We start from the raw sequence: 19,331 nt of genomic DNA, 5'->3' as shown, positions 1-19,331 counted from the left end.
GGGAGAGGTCGAGAAGAAGAGTCCCCATTTCGGACTACAGGGGACACTTTTAGCAAGTGTCCCTCTACGGGACGGAAGTGGGGTGTGGACAACGGAAGTGCACACCCCGGCCCCGCCTCCGCCCCCTGCCTTGAGTGAGCTGGGTGTTTCCTTCCTCTCAGTCCGGATTTGGAGACTCCGGCGTCCTCCGACTTTTCATGGTGAGGGCGGCGGCCGCGGTCGGGGGGCTTCGGGCCGGCGAGGACAGAGGGCGGCGGGCGGCGGCGACGAGAACGAGGGGGAGGGACTCGCTGGACCAGGCGCGGTGGGCGGCGGCCGCGACAGCACAGGGTCGCTGGGTGGCTCCTGCGGGCCAGGTCGGGGCGGGGGAAGGGCTTTGGATGAAGAACTTGGGGGGCTGTGCTGTCTGTGAAGGGGCGTCTGGACTTGCGAAAATGCGCGGGTCGCGGCGAGGGGACCGGCTCTTGAGTCTTGACTGTTGATTGGCGATGCGACTTGGAAGATTGTTTAGGACAAAGAGACGGCCTCGAGGGCGTGTGGAGAGGGGACGGGCTGGAATCCTTGGAACTGAGCGCTTGGCGTCTTGGAGGCTGTGACTTGAGTGCTTGGGTCCCCCGCAAGACAGGAAGGGGCCTGCCACGTTCCTCTGAACCCCAGGTTCTGGAGCGAGGTGACTAGTGACTGGGTTCTGGTATGGGATGCCAGGCATCTGAGGTCAGGGTATTCTGACCACGGAGTCTTAGCCTCAAGTGGCACCTGGGTACCTACCTAGTCACTTCCGTTGACTTGGCCCTAGGTGACCACAGCTCGGGATCCCAGGATGTCTGCTATTGCTGTGTGGGTCGTGGGATGGTTCCTGTTTATTTGGGATTCTCAAGGGTCTGTTCCTTGAAGGGTTCTTTGTCCTTGGGCGGGGATGGGCAAAGATCAACCCAGGTGCTCTTTGTTTACCCACTCACTTCCCTAGAAGATCAACCCCAAACTCAACACAAACCACTCAGCCTGTATTTGGCTTTGCTCACCTCTATTTTGTGTAAAATAAGGAACATTTTGCCAGAAGGAGGACAACACCAGTAGCTCTCCAACTGTTTAACCCGGCTAGCAGCGTAACCTGGGAACTTGTTAAGAAGCTGCCAGCTTCTCAACCCTAACACCACCAATCTGGGCACAGGGCTCATCGGTGTATTTATACCGACTCTGCAGGTCATTAGTGATTTGGGCTGTTAAGTGGAGGCGTCTGAAACCAGAGCTTTCGTCCCTAATCAGCAGCATCGACAAACATTCTCACTGGACCCTTGAGAGAAGGGTGCAGGAGAATGCCCTTGGGTCAGGGTCTTGGAATTAGGGTAACTGCCTTAGAAGCAGGTTCGGGGGTACAGTGCCTCACTTATTTGCCTCCTTCAGCTTTGTTTGGTTCAGATGGAGCTGCGGTCTTGTCTGCACTGTGGCAGAGACCTCAGTTTGTTTTAGCTGGGGTGCACAGCACCTCTTAAGCTTCTGGAAGGAAAAGTTCCCCTCAGATCCCAGAGGCTGTTCGATAAACTGACCACCTGATCTTACTTAGCAACTGAATCATCTGAAGGAGCTGTTTTGTTTTGTTTTGTTGAGACAGGGTTTCTCTGTGTGTAGCCCTGACTGTCCTGGACTCGCTTTGTCGACCAGGCTGGCCTCGAACTCACAGCGATCTGCCTGCCTCTGCCTCCCAAGTGCTGGGGTTAAAGGTGTGCGCCACCATGCCCAGCAGAGCTTTTTAGACCCAAGTGACTGGCAGCACCGCTGTTGGTCTGGGGTCCAGCCCAGGCAGGTGCCAGTGTTTTTTTAAGCACAGGTGACTCTAGTTGCCCCGGTTGAACACACCTGGTCTTAAGGAGGTTCAGGAGCAGAAGAGGAACTTACAGAACTAGGTGGCCCACGCTTTGTCTTTTCTCTTGGGGGAGGCGGTGTTTGGAAGATCGTGGCTTTAACAGTTTTACAACGTAGGAAACGGAGACTTGGATGCAGTAGCTCCCGTGAACATGACATAGAAAGTGACCTGCGGCCTGCAGTCCAGGCTTGCTGGAACCTCAGCTCACAGGAGACAGTGTGCAGGGACTTGGTATTTTCTGGTGTTTTGTTTGTTTGCGTTTCCATGTCTTATTTACCAGAAGTTGTCTCTTCTGGCTGATTTTTACATAAATCTTTGCAAGCATACAGATGGCTGCTTCCTGCCTTCCGCTTTGAAGCTGCAAAGCGAGACTTCTATTTATGATGCTTTGGTTTGTGTTTGCACGCGGGTCAGGAATTCACTGGGCCAGCAACGTGCGAAGCTAGTTACAGAGCCTCTTCAAGACCACAGAGCTAATTATAGCCGAATTAAGGGGTACAGAGCCTTTTAGAACAGAGGCTTGTCATCCTGGCTGAGCATTAGAACCAACTAAGGGAATTTAATTTAAAAAAAAAAAAAAAAAAGGTTGTCCCCTGGGCCATATCCCGAAGGCTGATAACATCGGAATTTCTGTGAGTAGGATCCAGGCATTGCCCTTTTAAAAGCTTCTCTGGGGTTTCAGTTAGTGGCCAGGTACAGCCACTATTTAGTAGGCAACAGTATCTTCAAGCAGATGTGAAGGAAGGAAGCCTAGATTCACCCAGCGCACCGGAACAAACTTCTGAGTTACCTCCGTTTCCCTGGTAACCAAGGTTGCTCACCCTAACTCACTAATGAAATCAGCCTTTAGAAGGGCAGAGCATAGCACTGTGGGGCGGGCAGGGGCAGGGCAGGGTCGCTGTGTTTGCCCTCAGTCCAGCATCACTGAGCCGGGGACATGAATGTCCCCAGAGCCTGCCCTCCAAGGGTCTCTCCTGGTGTTAGGCATCAGCCTGATTAGTTGATTTGGGGTGAGGGACTCTGGGAGGCTCTAGACTTTCCTTGCTTCACTTTGGACACTTTCCTTGGTGTCTCAAAGGACTCTGTTGTGATGCCTTTGTCCCTTAGTAAGTCACAGCTGGAGACAGTCTCCAAAGATGAGCTGATGGCTTGAGGCGGAGATAATGTAATTTGAGTGTTTAACCAGCCCGGGCTCTGCTGAATCTTTCTGTCCAGCTGGCATCTCGAAGCCGGCAGGGAAAGCCAGTGTCTGATAGCGGCGTTGTTCATGGTCCTGCTCTACCACCCCTTGAACATGGGTCTGAAAACCGAGTCCTTAACTACGCGTTGCTTTTCTTTCATCTTTTAATGAGATGGGACTTTCCTGTCTTGATTTACATGTCATAGCTCTAAATATACCAAATATCACCAACAACCAGGGTCAGCCAGGCCTGGCCACATCCTTGGCTTGCTTGTCACTGACCCTCTTTGGGCCATAGAAAAAATGACCAGTGCTATCCCCCACACTGTGGGTGTCAACAGTCAGAGTGGGAGTATGTCTAGAGCGTGTCGGTGTTCTCTGCCTTATGCAGAGTAGGGCTGCACAGGTGCACAAGTTCACTAAAATCCAGCCATCTGTGCACGCTAAGTAGTGTTTATTATATGCAAAGTGTCCACACAAAAGTACACAGGTGTTTTATGTCTTGCTTTGTGTCAGGCGTCTTGCAAGATGCTAGACTACTTCCACACACTGTGTGTGTGTTTGTGTGTGTGTGTGTGTGTGTGTGTGTGTGTGTGTGTGTGTGTGTGTGTGTGGTAAGTTTGTATCTGAAAAGTATTTCCAATTTGGGGCAAATTTCTTTTTATTTCCCCCTACCACCTGTAAGCCTTTCTCCTGCCCTCCAGGTCATCAGTCTTGGAAATGCTTTCTTCCTAGAATCTCCTGCCACCATGGAGGATGTTTGGCCACAAGTATTAATATAGCATTTCTGGGGGCTGTTTTGAAAGCTCTGTGTGTGTGTGTGTGTGTGTGTGTGTGTGTGTGTGTATTTGTGCCTGTGTGTGTCTTGCTTTCCTCCTGGATCTTTTATTTTGTCATCACGCCATAGACTCCAGGAGAGCTCTGCCTGAGCTTTTGAAACTGTGAGCACGCACACATACACACACACATGCGCACACACAGCAAGAGAGTTGCCTGAGGAAACCCTTGCAGGGGAGCTTGTTTTGTTTTATTTTGTTGCTTTGTTTCTCAGGACAGGGTTTCTCTGCGTGTGTCCCTGGCTGTCCTGCACCCCAGGGGAGTATTCTATATGCTCTGCTCTGCAGAGCTCTGACACAGGTTCCCCAACTGTGGTTTTCCATCAGCCTTGAGGGTTGGGGGCGACAGAGCTAGAGAGACTAGAAGAAGCTATTTCATAGTGCTTGCTGACCATCCGTGTTGTAACAAGTTGCTTCTGTTTTGTCTCCTGCTGTTAAGAAGATGTGTGTCTTGCCATGTACAATTTTCTGTGGAAAGGCTTTCTGAGAAAAATAGGAAAGCCATTGTTTTTCAGGTAACTTGAAGTTTTGCACTGTCTAGCTAAAAGATAGGAGCATAGCTGTGCCCGAGCTGGCTGGCTTACCTCCTGGCTGTGCTGAGAGTGTAGAAGGTGCCTCAGGAAGAGGAGCAGGAGTGTTGAGAGAAGGCGCAGCTCTGTGTGTGGTACTGTCAGCAGGCAGCTAATGCCATACTTGAGCCTGGTCACTCTCACCCTGGCAGGAAGAGATGTCAGGACCAGCAGCCGGAGTGTGCATGGGCCAGGAGAGTGCGTGTGTGGTCCTTTCTGTGTTTTGTATAGTGCTCGTGCCCTCTGTGTTTAGGCGTGATGGTGGAATGGTCTTGGTTTTGTCCTACAGCAGTGTGGCTCCAGAGTGGCTTAATGTGACGGTGGAGCTCTGGGACATTGTCCAGGGTCTTGCAGTGCTGTCAGCCCGGGGTGTCTGCAGGCTGCTTTTTTCCCTTGTCATTTCTTGCCCCAGATTCGGGGAGCAGAGCCAGCTCACCCTGGATTCCTCAGGCTCTGGGGTTTGAGAGGTTCCTCCTGAAGTACAGAAAGACCAGGTGCTGATACGCGTTAAGTACCGCAGATCTGGCCGTGTCTTCCGGACCCCTGTAGGATCTCGTGTCAGGTGACAGGAGGGCAGGAAATTGCTCCTTTTTCTGAATTTGCTTCCTCGTCCCGCCTAGCTCACAAAAGAATGCTTATGGAGTTGATTTGAAAGATGGTCCTTTTGGCTGCTCACATGCGGCCTTGACTGCCGTCTCATGCGGCCCAGGTGCTGTTGGTGTGGACAGAGGACATCACGCAACACAGATTTAGAGACAAGCCCATGCCTACAGGGGCAGCAGGCAGGGTTGGCCTGCAAGTGAGCTGAGGGATGCGTTCCTGACCTTGGGGGCAGCCTGCCCTTCAGTAGCTGCCATTTGTCCTCCTGGCCCAGTTAGCTCTTATTTTAAGAGAAACCAGAAATCCAGGGCTGTTTTTGTATTTCTTTGAGCTCTTGAGTTATCAATGTTGGAAGTTTTAAATGCAGTGTATACATGGGCCAAACCAAGCAACCTCTGGATATGACTTCAGCCTGAGTAGAGCAGGCTTGCTGTGCTGACCCTGTCTTCTCCCTGGCAGGAAGAGATGTCAGGAGAAAGTGTGGTGAGCTCGGCGGTGCCAGCGGCTGCTACCCGCACCACTTCCTTCAAGGGCGCCAGTCCCAGCTCCAAGTACGTGAAGCTGAACGTGGGGGGCGCCCTCTACTACACCACCATGCAGACGCTCACCAAGCAGGACACCATGCTGAAGGCCATGTTCAGCGGGCGCATGGAGGTGCTCACCGACAGTGAAGGTGAGTCCAGCGCCGCCGGCTGGTCTGGTGTGGCGCTATGTGCCATAGACTGGCTAGTGGCTGAGGGCTGAGGGCTGTTCAGAAGTCCTGCGTTCGAGGGCAGTTGTACACACAGTTGATTGCAGGATGCCCTGAGAGCTGGGCGACACTAGACTTAGTCTGGGGGGGGGGGGTGTGGTTAGGGAGGACTTCCTGAGGAAGTGGCACTGAAGCCGGGACCAGACTGAGTAGGAGTCACTTGTGTCGATAAGGACTCTTGGTCTTGACGTAGCAGGACTGCTGTTTGACTCTGAGCACGATCCGTCCTGCTCAGGCCTTGGCTTCTGTAAGACGGGGGCCCAGTGTCCTCCCTTGCTCACTGCCTTCCCATTAAGTGGGGTCAGAGCCCCAAGGCCGCTGCTGTGCTTGTATTCAGAGAACAGTGGTTTATGAGTGGGAGGCACCCTCTGCTGGGCCACCCCTATCCTGCAGGGTGCCAAGACAATGGCGCCCCAGCCACAGAAGGAGACAGGTGCTGTGGGAGAACCCAGGACCCCTGCTCAATTTGGTCCTCTATGTTGGATCTTGGCTGGGAGCTTCCTGAAGGAAGCCATCATCTGGGTGGCCTGAGGCCATATTGCAAACCAGACAGGGCTCACACAGCCATCGTCACTCAGCTGGACAGTGTTTGTGGGCCAGCAGGCCTGCTCCTGTTGTAGACGCATGCTAAGGGCAACCTTTGTCCCATTCTGTCTGGACAGCCTAGCATCTGGGGAAGCAGTGTTGTCAACAACATGCCAGACACGTCACACGTGCCCATCAGTCACCAGGCCTCCAGCCCTTCTTGGAGCTCTCAGCCCAGCAGTTCATGGCCGCCGTTCCCTTTGATCCTTAGTGTAGTCCTTTGCCTGTGGGAGATTAAATAGTTTTTCCAGAGCTCTTGGGCTAGAAAAGGAAGTGCAGCTACCAACCCTGAGATCTCTGGACCTTACGCTGTGATTTGGGCATGGGCCCGTTACCCAAGCCAGATCACCTGGTGCCAGGGCCCTTCAGCAACCCCATGAAGGCCTGGCTGTCAGCTGGTGTCCAGACCTCAGCCATTACCCATGCCCGGCGGAGCCATCCTGTTGCCCTTGGAGGAAACCCTGCATAGCCTGACCATGGCCTACACGCCACCCCAGGAGCATGCTTAGGTACAAACAGGAATCAGCTGCTGCATCTTAAAGAATCACCCCGATTTGGGGACCCCACCCCTGCCAGCTGAGCTGACATTTGCTGTAGACAGAAGTGCAGGCCTCTTGCAGAGGATTGAAGTTGACTCCCAGCGCCTGTGTCAGACAGCTCCAGGGGAACATGACGCCTTGTGGCTGCTGTGCACGCCACATGCATGTTCTGACACACACACACAGAAAGACTGTCTTCAGAAACTCAAGAGCAGCAGCTGAGAGAGGAACCCACAGTCGGCCTTCCGCCGGGAAGAGGAGGGGTTCTGAGTCCTCACGGTGTGTGCTGTGTTGCCAGACATCCCCAGAGAGTGCGGCTTGAGAAGAGGCCTGCATCCAGGCTGTGTGAGGGTCCCCCTTTGTCACTGCCACTAGCCTGAGCACCACAGTGCTAGAATACAAAAGAGCATCAGTGCAGAAGCTGGAGTCCTGGCTCTGCCACACGGCAAGGTCACAGCTGATGCTTTCAGAGCCTCTTCCTCACACCAGGCATGGTGCTAGTTTTGCCTTGCACCAGGCATGGCCGTACGCTGGAATTGTGACCCTGAGTGGGTGGCTCTGTCTTTGAACCTCCTCTCATGCTCCTTGACAGAGCTGTGTGTGCACTGGAGAGCCACATGGCTGGCATTACTGAGAGATGGAGAGATTGAGGAGCCTGCCTCCATGGCGGGCCCTTCAGGAGCAGATGTGCTGTGGCTCAGAACTGCGCCCTTGGGGTGCCTTTTCTGAGAGGACACGTGGCATGAGCAGGCTTTCTCTGAGAAGTTGAGTTCTGGCCTTGCTGGAGTTTTCCTCTGAGCCCTTGTCACCATGTCCAGTGACCCAGAGGGTAGAAGCCCTGCCCAGCATGCGCTAAGATGGCTTCAGCCCCTGGCACCACATTAAAAAACTAGGTATGGTGGTGCATGCCTGAATACCAGTTTTCAGGAGGTGTGGGCAGGAGGATCAAGAGTTTAAGGCCAGCCTGGGACTCCTGAAACTGTTCTCCCCTCCCCCACCTCTCTTGAGGCTGGACACAGCACCGCCCTGCCCCCCCCCCATGGCTTCAGGCCTCTGACTAATGCATTCAGAATTAGGGAGTGGGGAGACTAGGCTGAAGCTGTCAGTCATGTTATTATCTGCACATCCTCTCAGAAAGCCGCAGAGACTAGCACGATGTGGCCCGTTCCTGTCTGCTGGCCTCCCTCCTTTTCCGTCTGGCTTGGGGTCCTGGGTGCAGCTCAGGCTGCTCACCCTGGGTCCTGGCCCAGACAACTGGCCCTAGGCAGGCCATTGGCACAGTCACCTCCCCAGCAGCCAGGGAGCTGCATTTTTGTGAGTGTTGTGTTTCCCACTGTTGTGGAGATTCCTAACCGACGTTCTGCTAGCATGGCTTTAAACAGTAGGCAGTGGTCTTTTTTGCTGCCCTTCATTGAGCATTATGCTTATGCGGCCTGAGTAAGCAGCCCGTGATGGCCCTACAAACGCTGCAGTGCCAGGTTAGGAATGTGATTCCCCCAGGGATGCAGGGCCCTTCAGCCTCAGGGTCTGCAGCACTAAGCTCTTACCCCTCCCTCCCTAGTGTGTTCCCAGAAACAGTTGGGGATAGCGGTGAGTATTGCCAGAGCTTTCTCTCAGGCTGTGTGCTCTTGTGCCTCACAGCACTGGGCGCTGTTGACCCTTTAAACTCTTGCCAAGTACTGCGCAGATCCAGTGTCTGCCTCAGTCTGGTTCCCTGGTTTCCGGTGGCTGCACATCTGTCTTACACTAGTTGGTCTGGGTTCCGTCCTTCTGCTGCCTCATTGCGTCTGGTGTTGCTGCTCCGTGGAAGCACGTGCTGTAGACCTGTTTCCTTGCGGACTTACCTCTGTGGTTGCGCATTGCTTTCACAGTTAGGTCTCTGTCTCCTTTCTCTCCTCCCCTCCTCCCTGTACCCCTCCTCCCCTCCTCCCTGTACCCCTCCTCCCCTCCTCCCTGTACTCCTCCTCCCCACCTCCCTGTGCCCCTCCTTCCCTCTCCTTCTTCACTCCCTTCCCCCTAGTCCTGGGAATTGAGCCTGGGGAATGTCCCTTGCTAGGCCGGGCGCTCCTGCTCATCAGCCTGTCCACAGGTCCCTGATCTGCCTCAGCGTTCTCAGATAAGCATTGTTGATGTTGTTTGTGACCTCAGGGACATTCAGCAATGTCCAAAGATGTTTTTGGTTGTCACAAGCTGGGTGACAGGAATGCTGCTAAGTGCCTTGCGGTGCACTGGACAGGCTCCTCTCACAGATCCTGCCCTGAGGCTCAGGCTCTGGAATTTGAAAGTGTAACAAGTGTGTTAGAGGGACTGGAGACCTGGTTTGGAGTTGTAATGCCTGCCTGTGGTGAAGAGAGGCTTCCTGGAGAAGGGGGGCGGGAGCCCAAACTTCCCAGAGAAGAAACATCAGTGTGTTTGCACAGGAGCCAGTAGTCCCCTTCCCAGCACCCCATTCCCACCCTGAAAGACACCGACTTGTCCTGGGTTCTGGTGCTTGCTGCTTCCCAACACCTGTAGCTGTCTTTCTAGCTCATTGTCACACACCTGAAGTTAATGGTGAGTGCTGCCGAGAGGCCCGTGTGGGGCTCTGTGCTCTCTGGCTCCTCTAGTCACACCTGTATGCCAGCACTGTGCATTCCATCAGGAGAGACAGCTGGAAGGGAGCCTAAGGGCAGGTGACAGTGGCCCCCGCTCAGCACCCTGTGCCGGGCGCTGAGACGTCCTGGAGCTCAGGCAGAGCCTCTGGGCTGCACTGTGCATCCTACTGTCCCGATGGCCCTGGAAGCTTTCCCTGATGCTGTGCGCTCCAAGGCAGCAAGAGGCCACTTCGTGGCTGTTTGCGGTTCTCCATGCAGGCGGTTGAGCTGCTGCGAGGGATGGGGTCCTCCTTGAAAGCAACCAGCATATCTCCAGTCAGAGTGCTAATGGAAGCCTCCTGGAGCGTGCCCGGCTCCTTTGCCCTTATTTGTTCAAGTGTGCCTTCCCACAGCCTTTCCTGACATTCCTGAGCGGGAGCCCAGTGTCACAGTTTGCCTGCTCGTTTATGGAAACTCTGGGCTGTCGCTTGGATAATGCATCTGGGGCTGTTGGCCTTTCCCCAGAGGTTTGGGTAGGTCAAGCATGTAGGCAGGACGCAGGCGGGCTCTCTCCAGTCAGCTAAGTTTGTCACTGCTGTTTCTCTCAGAGCTTGAGGCTTGGTTCTTAGTGGCTGAATCCTGCTCCCTTCCCCTTTGGAATGCCAGCAAGCATCTGGGGGACTCTGTGTCTGTGGAAATGAGGAATGACACCCCCAGAAGTGCAGAAGAGGAGGTCATACCATCATCCCACACTGTGTCAGCATTGGCCTAGAGGCTTGGGGCTGTAGGCCTGATGCGTGTGGACAGAATCCAGCCTGTGTGTGTGGGCATGTTTGTGTGCCTTTTGATGGGCTGAGAACTGTTTGCTTTTTAAACTAGCTTACCATCCTTTTAAAATGAGGAGAATGACAGAATAATTTGAATTTCCGGCTTTGCTTGGAGTGCTGGAGCCCAAGAAGCCCTGGGCCCACTTTCACTTTCCTTCTTGGCCACTTTGGGCTAAATCAGTAGAGGCCATACTTGGGCAAAGGTCACACGGTCTAGCCAGCCCCTGGCCTGGCCTGCCCAGCCACACGCATGTGGGTTGTGGACACTAGGAAGTGAGTGTCTTGTTTCCTCAGACCCAGAAACGGGCACAGGTGACACCTGGAGTCACTGTAGGCGGATTTACCTTTGCAGCCCACTTAGCACGTGCCCTGTGTTCACAGGCGTAGCTCCATGCAGGAAGCCTGGTGGTGTGTTTCCCACTGTGTCAGAGATGTCACATTTCAGGAGAGGAAATTTGACGAGCAGTGGGCTCAGGTGGAGGAGGAGTGGGCCAGTGACAGTTGGAGAGGACTGGTAAGCAGGGGTAGTCTTCTCAGCCCCTCCCCTGGTGCTGGCCGGTGGGACATTTTCCGTATCCAGTGGAAGTGGGTTCACCTTCTCTTGGTGACTGAGCCCTTTGGTGGCATTCTATTGTCCTGTCACTATCCTAGCCCGTAAGTACTTGCTGTGAGAAGCCATGAGTCGTCTCTGCTGACCGGAGGGCACAGTCAGGGATGTTTGGCCGATGGGTCCTGCTGCTGGCAAGTGGCTGAGCTGTGGCAGAGCAGGAGTCAGGCTTTTGGTTTCTTAGGTATTTGCAGGATCCTTCAGAGCAGATTCGGGCTTTGGAGCCTTGGGGTTGCACGGGCTAAGGACCGCAGGAGTCTGGGAGCTCTCGGCCCGCCATGGTGTCCCTTCCCTGAGAAGAGCTTCCTTGTCTCCCCACTGCAGGCTGGATCCTCATTGACCGCTGTGGGAAGCACTTTGGGACAATACTCAACTACCTTCGAGACGGGGCTGTGCCCTTACCCGAGAGCCGCCGGGAGATTGAGGAGCTGCTAGCGGAGGCCAAGTACTACCTGGTGCAGGGTCTCCTAGAAGAGTGCCAGGCGGCCCTACAAGTAGGCACCCCTTTCTGTCCCACACGGAGGCACCCAAACCTTCCTGCCATCTTCCTTTCCCCTTGCGTAGTGGGCCCTGCCTCATTGAGGTGTTGGGGACCTGCTGAAGCAGACTACAGTTGGGAAACTGTCCCTTGGTTAGGATGTCACAGTCCCATCCACCTGGGATGCTAATGTCTGAGGGACACTTTGTCTGCCTGGTACTCTGCTCTCTTCTTTTGTGTCGGGTCATGTCATGTAGATCGCAGCCCTCAGAGGCTCCGCCATGAGACTGACTCTGCACATTTGTTGTTGTTGGAAGTCCAGAGAGATCTCCAGATACCCTCCCTTTACCCACAAAACAAATGCAGTCAGGAGTTCATACTCTGGAGCATCGAATTTCCCTTTGTGCTGTGGTACGGTCGTGATTCCTGTACACGAGGCTCCTGTCTGCGCCTTCCCTGAGCCATGGAGCTGTGTTTGGCCCTCACTGAAGCAGTGTTATTGGCCTTGCCCCACACATGCCTTGCCTGTGAGCTTCACACTGTTACAAATCTCACCGGATTCATTCTTAGGTGTGCTGACATTGTGCAGGGGCATAATTCAGGAAGTGTGATTGATGGCTCCCGCCAGCATGGCCTTCCCGCTTCCTGTACCAGTGCCCAGCGGCTCTCTGCGTCTGTGTGTCCTCAGCCTTAGGCACGGTCAGCTGGACTCAGCCTCACGTGTCCCCTCCCTTCCTTCTCCACCAAGCTTACCTCTTCCTTTTCTCAGAATAGTTTAAGCACAGCTGTGGGCTAGACAAGTGTTCTGAGTTCACCCTGTCATTGTCCCCAGCACTGTCAGTCTTGAGTCCTGAGGTATTTTGTATCTATCCCTGCTTGAGCCCCAGGTTCACAGATAAGCAGGCCAAGGGCCAGTCTCATACTGGACTGTCCAGATGCACCAGAGATCCTCTGTGTCACCTTTGTGTGGGGACAGGTCCCCTGGCTTCCTGTCTATAGGTCTGAGAGGTTCAACCTCTCTGTGCTGTCCTTTCTGTGTCTGAAAGCTGTCCTTGGGTTGTGCTGCCCTTGTTCAGAAAGCACTACATCTGTCCTTGGCTGCCTGGCTGGGTACCATCTGACGTACATGTCCTGTCTGTCCCTCTGTCCCTTGCGGTGTCACCTTTTGTGTTGGAGATGCTTCTCAGTTGTAGTTGGATGAGCCTTGGCTTCTGTTGAGGCCCAAGGACAGGCTATATGTGCGGGGCTGGGAGGCCTTGTCTTTCAGGGCCTTCATGGTTGGATAACAGACTTGACTTTTTCCTCTGGGGAGCTTCTTGGGGCAAAGATGTCTGCAAGGAGTCCTCTGCCACCAGGGTAGCAGTGCCTGTAATGCAGGCACTCAGAAGGCAGAGGCAGGATCGTGGATTTTGCAGCCAGCCCAGGCTACACAGCAACACTCACTAAAAACCAAAGAGGCCCTATACCTCTGTCTGTGGGGTTTAAGCATGGCTGGGTACCATCCATCTGGGCTGAGCGCAGGGGGGGGGGGTTGCAGGGTGTCCAGAATAACGACACATCTGTCCTCTGCTCTGCCCACCCCCCAGGAGTGTAGACTTTCTCCTGCTGACAGTGGGGTGAGATGGCTTTGCAGCTGCATTGCCTGCTGGCAGGAGGCCCCCTCAGCCCTCACCCCTGTGCCTCTAGCCTGTGGTGGTCCCTGAGGACTGTAGGCGCTTCTCCTTCCCTCACATGGGTTTGCCTGTCTCTTTCCCCATCTCTCAGCTGCAGTCTGCTCAGCAGCTCAGCATCTGCTGCGGTTGTCTTCTGACTGCATACTTCCCCTTCTCTCTCTCCCCTTCCTTCTGTTGCTGCCATTACAGTGGGGACGAAGGAGCTTTTGATCTGGCTTTATGGCAGTGTATTGAGGGATTAGTTGTGAGTGGCATCCTGGCAGAGAGAGCTGTCACCCCTGTGTCTCCTGGGCCCTCTGGCGTACCCCACAGCCCCACAGGAGCAGATCCCTCCCCTAGTCTCACCTTTCCCAACTAACAGGTGCGAAGTGTCTTCCTCTCCACCATGACTGTCCTGTGTCCCCTCATCAGGGCCTGGCTTCGTACTGGCTGTATAGATAGCCCTGTGCTAGGCAGACCCCGGGCTGAAAGCGTGCTTTGTCCCAGCAGAACAAAGACACATACGAGCCCTTCTGCAAGGTGCCTGTCATCACCTCCTCCAAGGAAGAACAGAGGCTCATAGCGGCTTCCAATAAGGTGTGCAGGGGTGCTGTGTGTGAGTGTGTGTGGGGGGGTGTCTGTGTGTATACCTGTGTTCGTGTGTCAGTGGAGGAGTCTGTGTATACTTGGGGGGTGTATGTGTATGCGTCACTGGGGGAGTGTGTGTACCTGTGTGTGTGTCAGTCGGAGAGTCTGTGTGTACCTGTGTGTGGATGTGTGTATACTGTGTGAGTGAGGGTTGGGGTGTCTGTGTACATCGTGTGTGAGTGAGGGTAGTTTGCATGTACCTGTGTGAGTGTTGTGTCTGCATGTACCTGTGGGGGGCCCTGTGTGAACCTGTGTTAGTGTGCGTGTGAATGGGGAGGGGTCTGTGTGTACCTGTGTGAGTGGAGGGGTCTGTGTGTACCTGTGAATGGAGGGGTCTGTGTGTACCTGTGTGAGTGGCAGGGGTCTGTGTGTACCTGTGTGAGTGGAGGGGTCTGTGTGTACCTGTGAATGGAGGGGTCTGTGTGTACCTGTGTGAGTGGCAGGGGTCTGTGTGTACCTGTGTGAGTGGAGGGGTCTGTGTGTACCTGTGAATGGAGGGGTCTGTGTGTACCTGTGTGAGTGGGAGGTCTGTGTGTACCTGTGTGAGTGGAGGGGTCTGTGTGTACCTGTGTGAGTGGAGGGGTCTGTGTGTACCTGTGTGAGTGGAGGGGTCTGTGTGTACCTGTGTGAGTGGAGGGGTCTGTGTGTACCTGTGTGAGTGGAGGGGTCTGTGTGTACCTGTGAATGGAGGGGTCTGTGTGTACCTGTGTGAGTGGGAGGTCTGTGTGTACCTGTGTGAGTGGAGGGGTCTGTGTGTACCTGTGGGAGTGGGAGGTCTGTGTGTACCTGTGAATGGAGGGGTCTGTGTGTACCTGTGGGAGTGGAGGGGTCTGTGTGTACCTGTGAATGGAGGGGTCTGTGTGTACCTGTGGGAGTGGAGGGGTCTGTGTGTACCTGTGAATGGAGGGGTCTGTGTGTACCTGTGTGAGTGGGAGGTCTGTGTGTACCTGTGTGAGTGGAGGGGTCTGTGTGTACCTGTGTGAGTGGAGGGGTCTGTGTGTACCTGTGTGAGTGGAGGGGTCTGTGTGTACCTGTGAATGGAGGGGTCTGTGTGTACCTGTGTGAGTGGGAGGTCTGTGTGTAACCTGTGTGAGTGGAGGGGGTCTGTGTGTACCTGTGGGAGTGGGAGGTCTGTGTGTACCTGTGAATGGAGGGGTCTGTGTGTACCTGTGTGAGTGGAGGGGTCTGTGTGTACCTGTGAATGGAGGGGTCTGTGTGTACCTGTGTGAGTGGAGGGGTCTGTGTGTACCTGTGGGAGTGGGAGGTCTGTGTGTACCTGTGAATGGAGAGGTCTGTGTGTACCTGTGTGAGTGGAGGGGTCTGTGTGTACCTGTGGGAGTGGGAGGTCTGTGTGTACCTGTGAATGGAGGGGTCTGTGTGTACCTGTGTGAGTGGAGGGGTCTGTGTGTACCTGTGAATGGAGGGGTCTGTGTGTACCTGTGTGAGTGGCAGGGGTCTGTGTGTACCTGTGTGAGTGGCAGGGGTCTGTGTGTACCTGTGGGAGTGGAGGGGTCTGTGTGTACCTGTGTTGGGGGAGGTCTGTGTGTACCTGTGTTGGGGGAGGTGCTGGCCGTACCCTGTGCTTGTGTTTTGGGACTGCCCCTACTCCTGGAGCGTGCAGTGATTCCTCCTGCAGCCCTGCCAGCCTGTGCCATTGCCTCTGGGAAGCCAGTGTGCGTGGCGCCTTCCGCACTAGCGGCTGTGCCCTCCTGTCCCCCACAGCCGGCCGTGAAGCTGCTCTACAACAGAAGCAACAACAAGTACTCCTACACCAGGTAAGCGCCGGCCAGGGCGGCCCCGCTCTGCCTGTCCCTCACGCAGTGGCCGCCCTCTGCACCTAAGCATAGGTGGGCAGGTAGAGGGACTTTGAGGTGGAATTCCCCTACCCCACAAAATCCACCACCTTGTGTTGCACACTTGAGTGCTTTTGACATACCCACAATGTGCAGCCACCAATACTTTCTAGGACAGGGCAGTTTGCCCACTAGCAGGCTCCCTCATTTTCCCTGGCCTCCAACAGCTGCTGACCTGCGTCGTGTCAGGTGCTAGATCATGCTGCATTTTGTGACTGTCCCTTCACTCAATGTGATGTTGTCAGGGTTTGTGCACACTGTACACCATCAGCGTGGCAAGCGTGGCCCTAGCATATGGGCCCTCCACATTTCCTTCTTTCTTCAGCGTGGTGTTTGCAGTTTCTGGCTGTTACAGAAGGGTTTTTGTGGACTGGCAGGCGGTTTTTATGGACATAGCTGTCCTGCCTCTTCGATAGGCGGCATGAATGGGCTGCTGGGTCACCTGTGACTGGCTCGGGTACTGGGGACTGCACTGTTTAAACAATGCCACCAGCAAGTGGTGAGTGTGTCTAGAGGGCCTTTTGGGTCTCAGGAGCGTGCTCTATAAATGAGCAACTTGGGGAATGCAGGGATTTGATGAGTTCAGTAGAGATCCACAGGCTCACTTAGGGTCACAATCTTCCCTGGGCATTGCTGCTGTGCACCTCATGGGCCTGGTGGGGAAAGCGTAGGTCGGCTCAGCAACTGGAGCCCAGAGGCCCCACACTCAGTGTCGGACTCAGGCCTGTGCAGGCTTAGAAGCTGTCGCCAGCTGTGCTCACCTCACCAAATGCTCTCTTGCAGCAATTCTGACGACAATATGTTGAAAAACATTGAATTGTTTGATAAGCTTTCTCTGCGCTTTAACGGGAGGGTCCTGTTCATAAAGGACGTCATTGGGGATGAAATCTGCTGCTGGTCCTTTTATGGTCAAGGCCGCAAAATCGCAGAAGTCTGCTGTACCTCCATCGTCTATGCCACCGAAAAGAAGCAGACCAAGGTGAGAGCTGTGCAGAGAAACACGGGCAGTGCCGACTGACACTGGGCCTTGCTCCCTGGTACCTGCAGTGCCCTCTCCCTCTGAGCCCTGCTGGGTGGCTGTCCTCTGGGTGCTGGGCTCTCCACCAGCATGGCCCCAGCAAGCTCACAGTCAGAGGACACTGCTGCTGCCCTTGGCCGTCTACCTCTGTCCTTCTTTTCCTGCTGACCTAGATCTGTCTTCCACTGTCATAGGCCCCACACGCCATAACTTTGTAAGATTACCATGTGTGGGTGTGTGTATCTGTAAGTGCAGGCGCATCGGATCCCCTGCAGCTTAGCGGTGGGGGAGAGGGGATCTAGCAAGCATGTGCTTGGGGCCCAAGTGATTCCAGGTGAGCAGAGGTCTCCAGGAGAGCCTGCGCTTGCGAGATGTGCTAGGTGCAGAGCCCGGCTGGGAGGCCAAGGGCCCTTCTCTTCTCCCTGGCTGCTTTGGTGGTGACCTTTGCCCCTCAGGAGAGCCCGAGGCCTTGGTTTTCCAGACAGTTGGTGGCAGCAAAACTGGCCCTGAGCAGTAATAGTTCCACTGTTCCCTGAAAGCTTGGGGGTTTGTCGTCTGAGCTGCCTGTCCTCTGGGGTGTTGCATGGTGGGGGTGTGATGCAGCATCCCTGGTGCTTTTGTCATCACGTGGTCCTGTGGACATGGATGCAGTCTGCGCAGCCTTTAATGCGTCCCTGCCTGCTGCTGAGTGGATGATGAGCCCACAGAGCTTTGGCCCTTCCTTGCTTGGCCTGTTGGGTCACTGTTCAGGTTGTCAAGCTTCTGTGGGAGTCTTCCTTGGCTGGCTGGCTGGGTTTGTCACTTGTACAGCGAGCATTTGCTTCTCATACTGACGTTTGCTCTACGAGTGCTTGCGCGCCTTACTGATCGCTGCTGCTGTTTTGTTCTGAGTGGCAGCTGCTTTCAGGTCCTCACCAAGCGATTCCAGCTCTTGAGTCCTCTCAGCGCTGGCATCTATTGGTTCAGCTTTACCACAGGAATTGGGATTTTCTTGCTTCTTCACAGTCCTGAGTAATTAGAGCCATGTCCTGTTTGGAGCATCAGTTGTAGGATGCTGGGTCTTATCTAATACCTAGGGAACTGGCTTTTGTTGTTGCTTTTTTGTTTTTAATATTCTCTGTGTGTCTGTCTCCTCGCCCTCCCACTCTGGCATGTGGATGAAGGTCAGCATGGTTTGTGGGATCTGGTTCCCCTGCCCCACTGGGTCCTGGGAGCTCAACTCAGGTGGTCAGGCTTGCCACCTTTACCCCTGCCTGGGCCATCGCACTGGCTCCAGCATGATGTTCTGGTTTGGCTGGCAATTGCCACTGTGAGATTTAGGTCACAAGTTCCAACCAGCCTTGTGATTGGAGTTCTAGTGGCAATTTGGTTTTTCCAGCCTTCAGCCTCTCACACCTGCTGCCTGTGGCTACTCGGGCTGGGCGGGGAGTGTCCCATTGCTGGTCTCTGTGAGGTTTAGGAGCCATTCCTGCCACTGGGGACAGCATCTCCAGAGCCATGAGTCTCCTGGAGGCGCCAGTGTTAAGGCAGCCCTGCTGAGAGTACATGTGAAGTGGTGGCTGTGTCGCCCGCTAATGTACTTGCTGTGTATTTTGTGGGGTACAGGTTGAGTTCCCTGAAGCCCGAATTTATGAGGAGACCTTGAACATTTTGCTGTATGAAGCCCAGGATGGCCGAGGACCTGACAACGCGCTCCTGGAAGCCACGGGCGGTGCAGCTGGGCGCTCCCACCACCTGGACGAGGACGAGGAGAGGGAGCGGGAGCGGATTGAGCGCGTGCGGAGGATCCACATCAAGCGCCCAGATGACCGGGCCCACCTGCACCAGTGAGGCAGCAAGTGCAAGCTGCCTTCCCTGCACCCCTGCCCCCTCTGACCCTGTGCAGGCTTCGGGGCGCCTCCCACCTCCCCTGGAGTCCGGAGACACTTTTGTAATAAGCAGATGATTATTTTGATATTTCTTGACAAAGCGGATTGCTTCTGTGTTGACCTAAGTGTGTACCCTTCTGAAAGCTCTACTTCTCAGGAGAGCCTGGAGCCTGGCTTCTTTGGCTCTTAGAGGAAAAGTGTGAATGAGGCTGGTGTGTATGCGAGAGCCTTTGTTGCAGTATTTATTACATGGGTGTTGACTACCTATTAGGGCTTCTTAGGTGACACTCCCGTAGGGCTTAGTTTACCAGTTGTGAGGGACTTTGTAGTTGGCAGTCAGCCACCAAGATGTCTTGTCTGTGAGCAGCCTGGCCCCTGTGTACTCCAGGCAGGCAGTCTCACTTTTCCCTGGGAGTCTGCTCTGTACAGTTTTGTGATAGAGCTCGTTGGTCACACTTGCAGCTTGTAGCAGTGGGCCTGAGTGCTTTCAGCCTCTCCGTGGTCCCTCAGTGAGGCAGGGAGCAGACCACTTCCTGCCAGTGGACCCTGCTCCTCACTGCCTTCTGATGCGCCCCATCCAGGAAGGTTATCTTGCCGCCTTGCAGCCATTACTCCAGACCAAGGCGTTAGGGCTTCCTCCCTTCTGAAGGGCCTCCTTTCCTCAGCAGGAGGGTGTGTTGGTAGGAGCTGTGTGGCACCAGGTGGGGGCACCAGGAGGAGCTGGCAGACTGACATGGGTCCCTGCTGTAAGCCTGCGCTCTCTTACCGTAGCTTCCTTCAGTTTCTCTTTCCATGCAGAACAGAGTGGCGTGAGGATACCTTTGAGTCTTGCCTGTGTTTAGGGACGTGTGTGACTGCTGGTGGGCCGTGTGTGACTGTGGGC

General features: G+C 54.7%; 1 protein-coding gene across 1 annotated transcript; it reads left to right on the top strand.

Moving 5' to 3' along the window:
- Positions 1–86: 86 nt before the first annotated feature.
- Positions 87–18,916, top strand: Kctd10 (potassium channel tetramerization domain containing 10). Its single transcript, XM_051161705.1, has 7 exons — positions 87–200; positions 5,509–5,722; positions 11,256–11,425; positions 13,572–13,658; positions 15,432–15,484; positions 16,346–16,541; positions 18,186–18,916. Exons 1-7 carry the CDS (start codon positions 198–200, stop codon positions 18,408–18,410), a joined length of 948 nt encoding a protein of 315 aa, XP_051017662.1. The 5' UTR covers positions 87–197; the 3' UTR covers positions 18,411–18,916.
- Positions 18,917–19,331: the final 415 nt, after the last annotated feature.

This window comes from Acomys russatus, chromosome 19, assembly GCF_903995435.1.
Source record: "Acomys russatus chromosome 19, mAcoRus1.1, whole genome shotgun sequence".
In the NCBI taxonomy this organism is placed as follows: Eukaryota; Metazoa; Chordata; class Mammalia; order Rodentia; family Muridae; genus Acomys; species Acomys russatus.
This window is presented reverse-complemented; position numbering and strand designations above follow the sequence as displayed.

Bases quoted from the DNA above. Each gene is read 5' to 3' on its own strand.
- Kctd10 (XM_051161705.1), top strand. The intron at 15,485-16,345 runs GTAAGCGCCGGC...GCTCTCTTGCAG, and splicing joins AACAAGTACTCCTACACCAG to CAATTCTGACGACAATATGT. The intron at 16,542-18,185 runs GTGAGAGCTGTG...TGTGGGGTACAG, and splicing joins CCGAAAAGAAGCAGACCAAG to GTTGAGTTCCCTGAAGCCCG.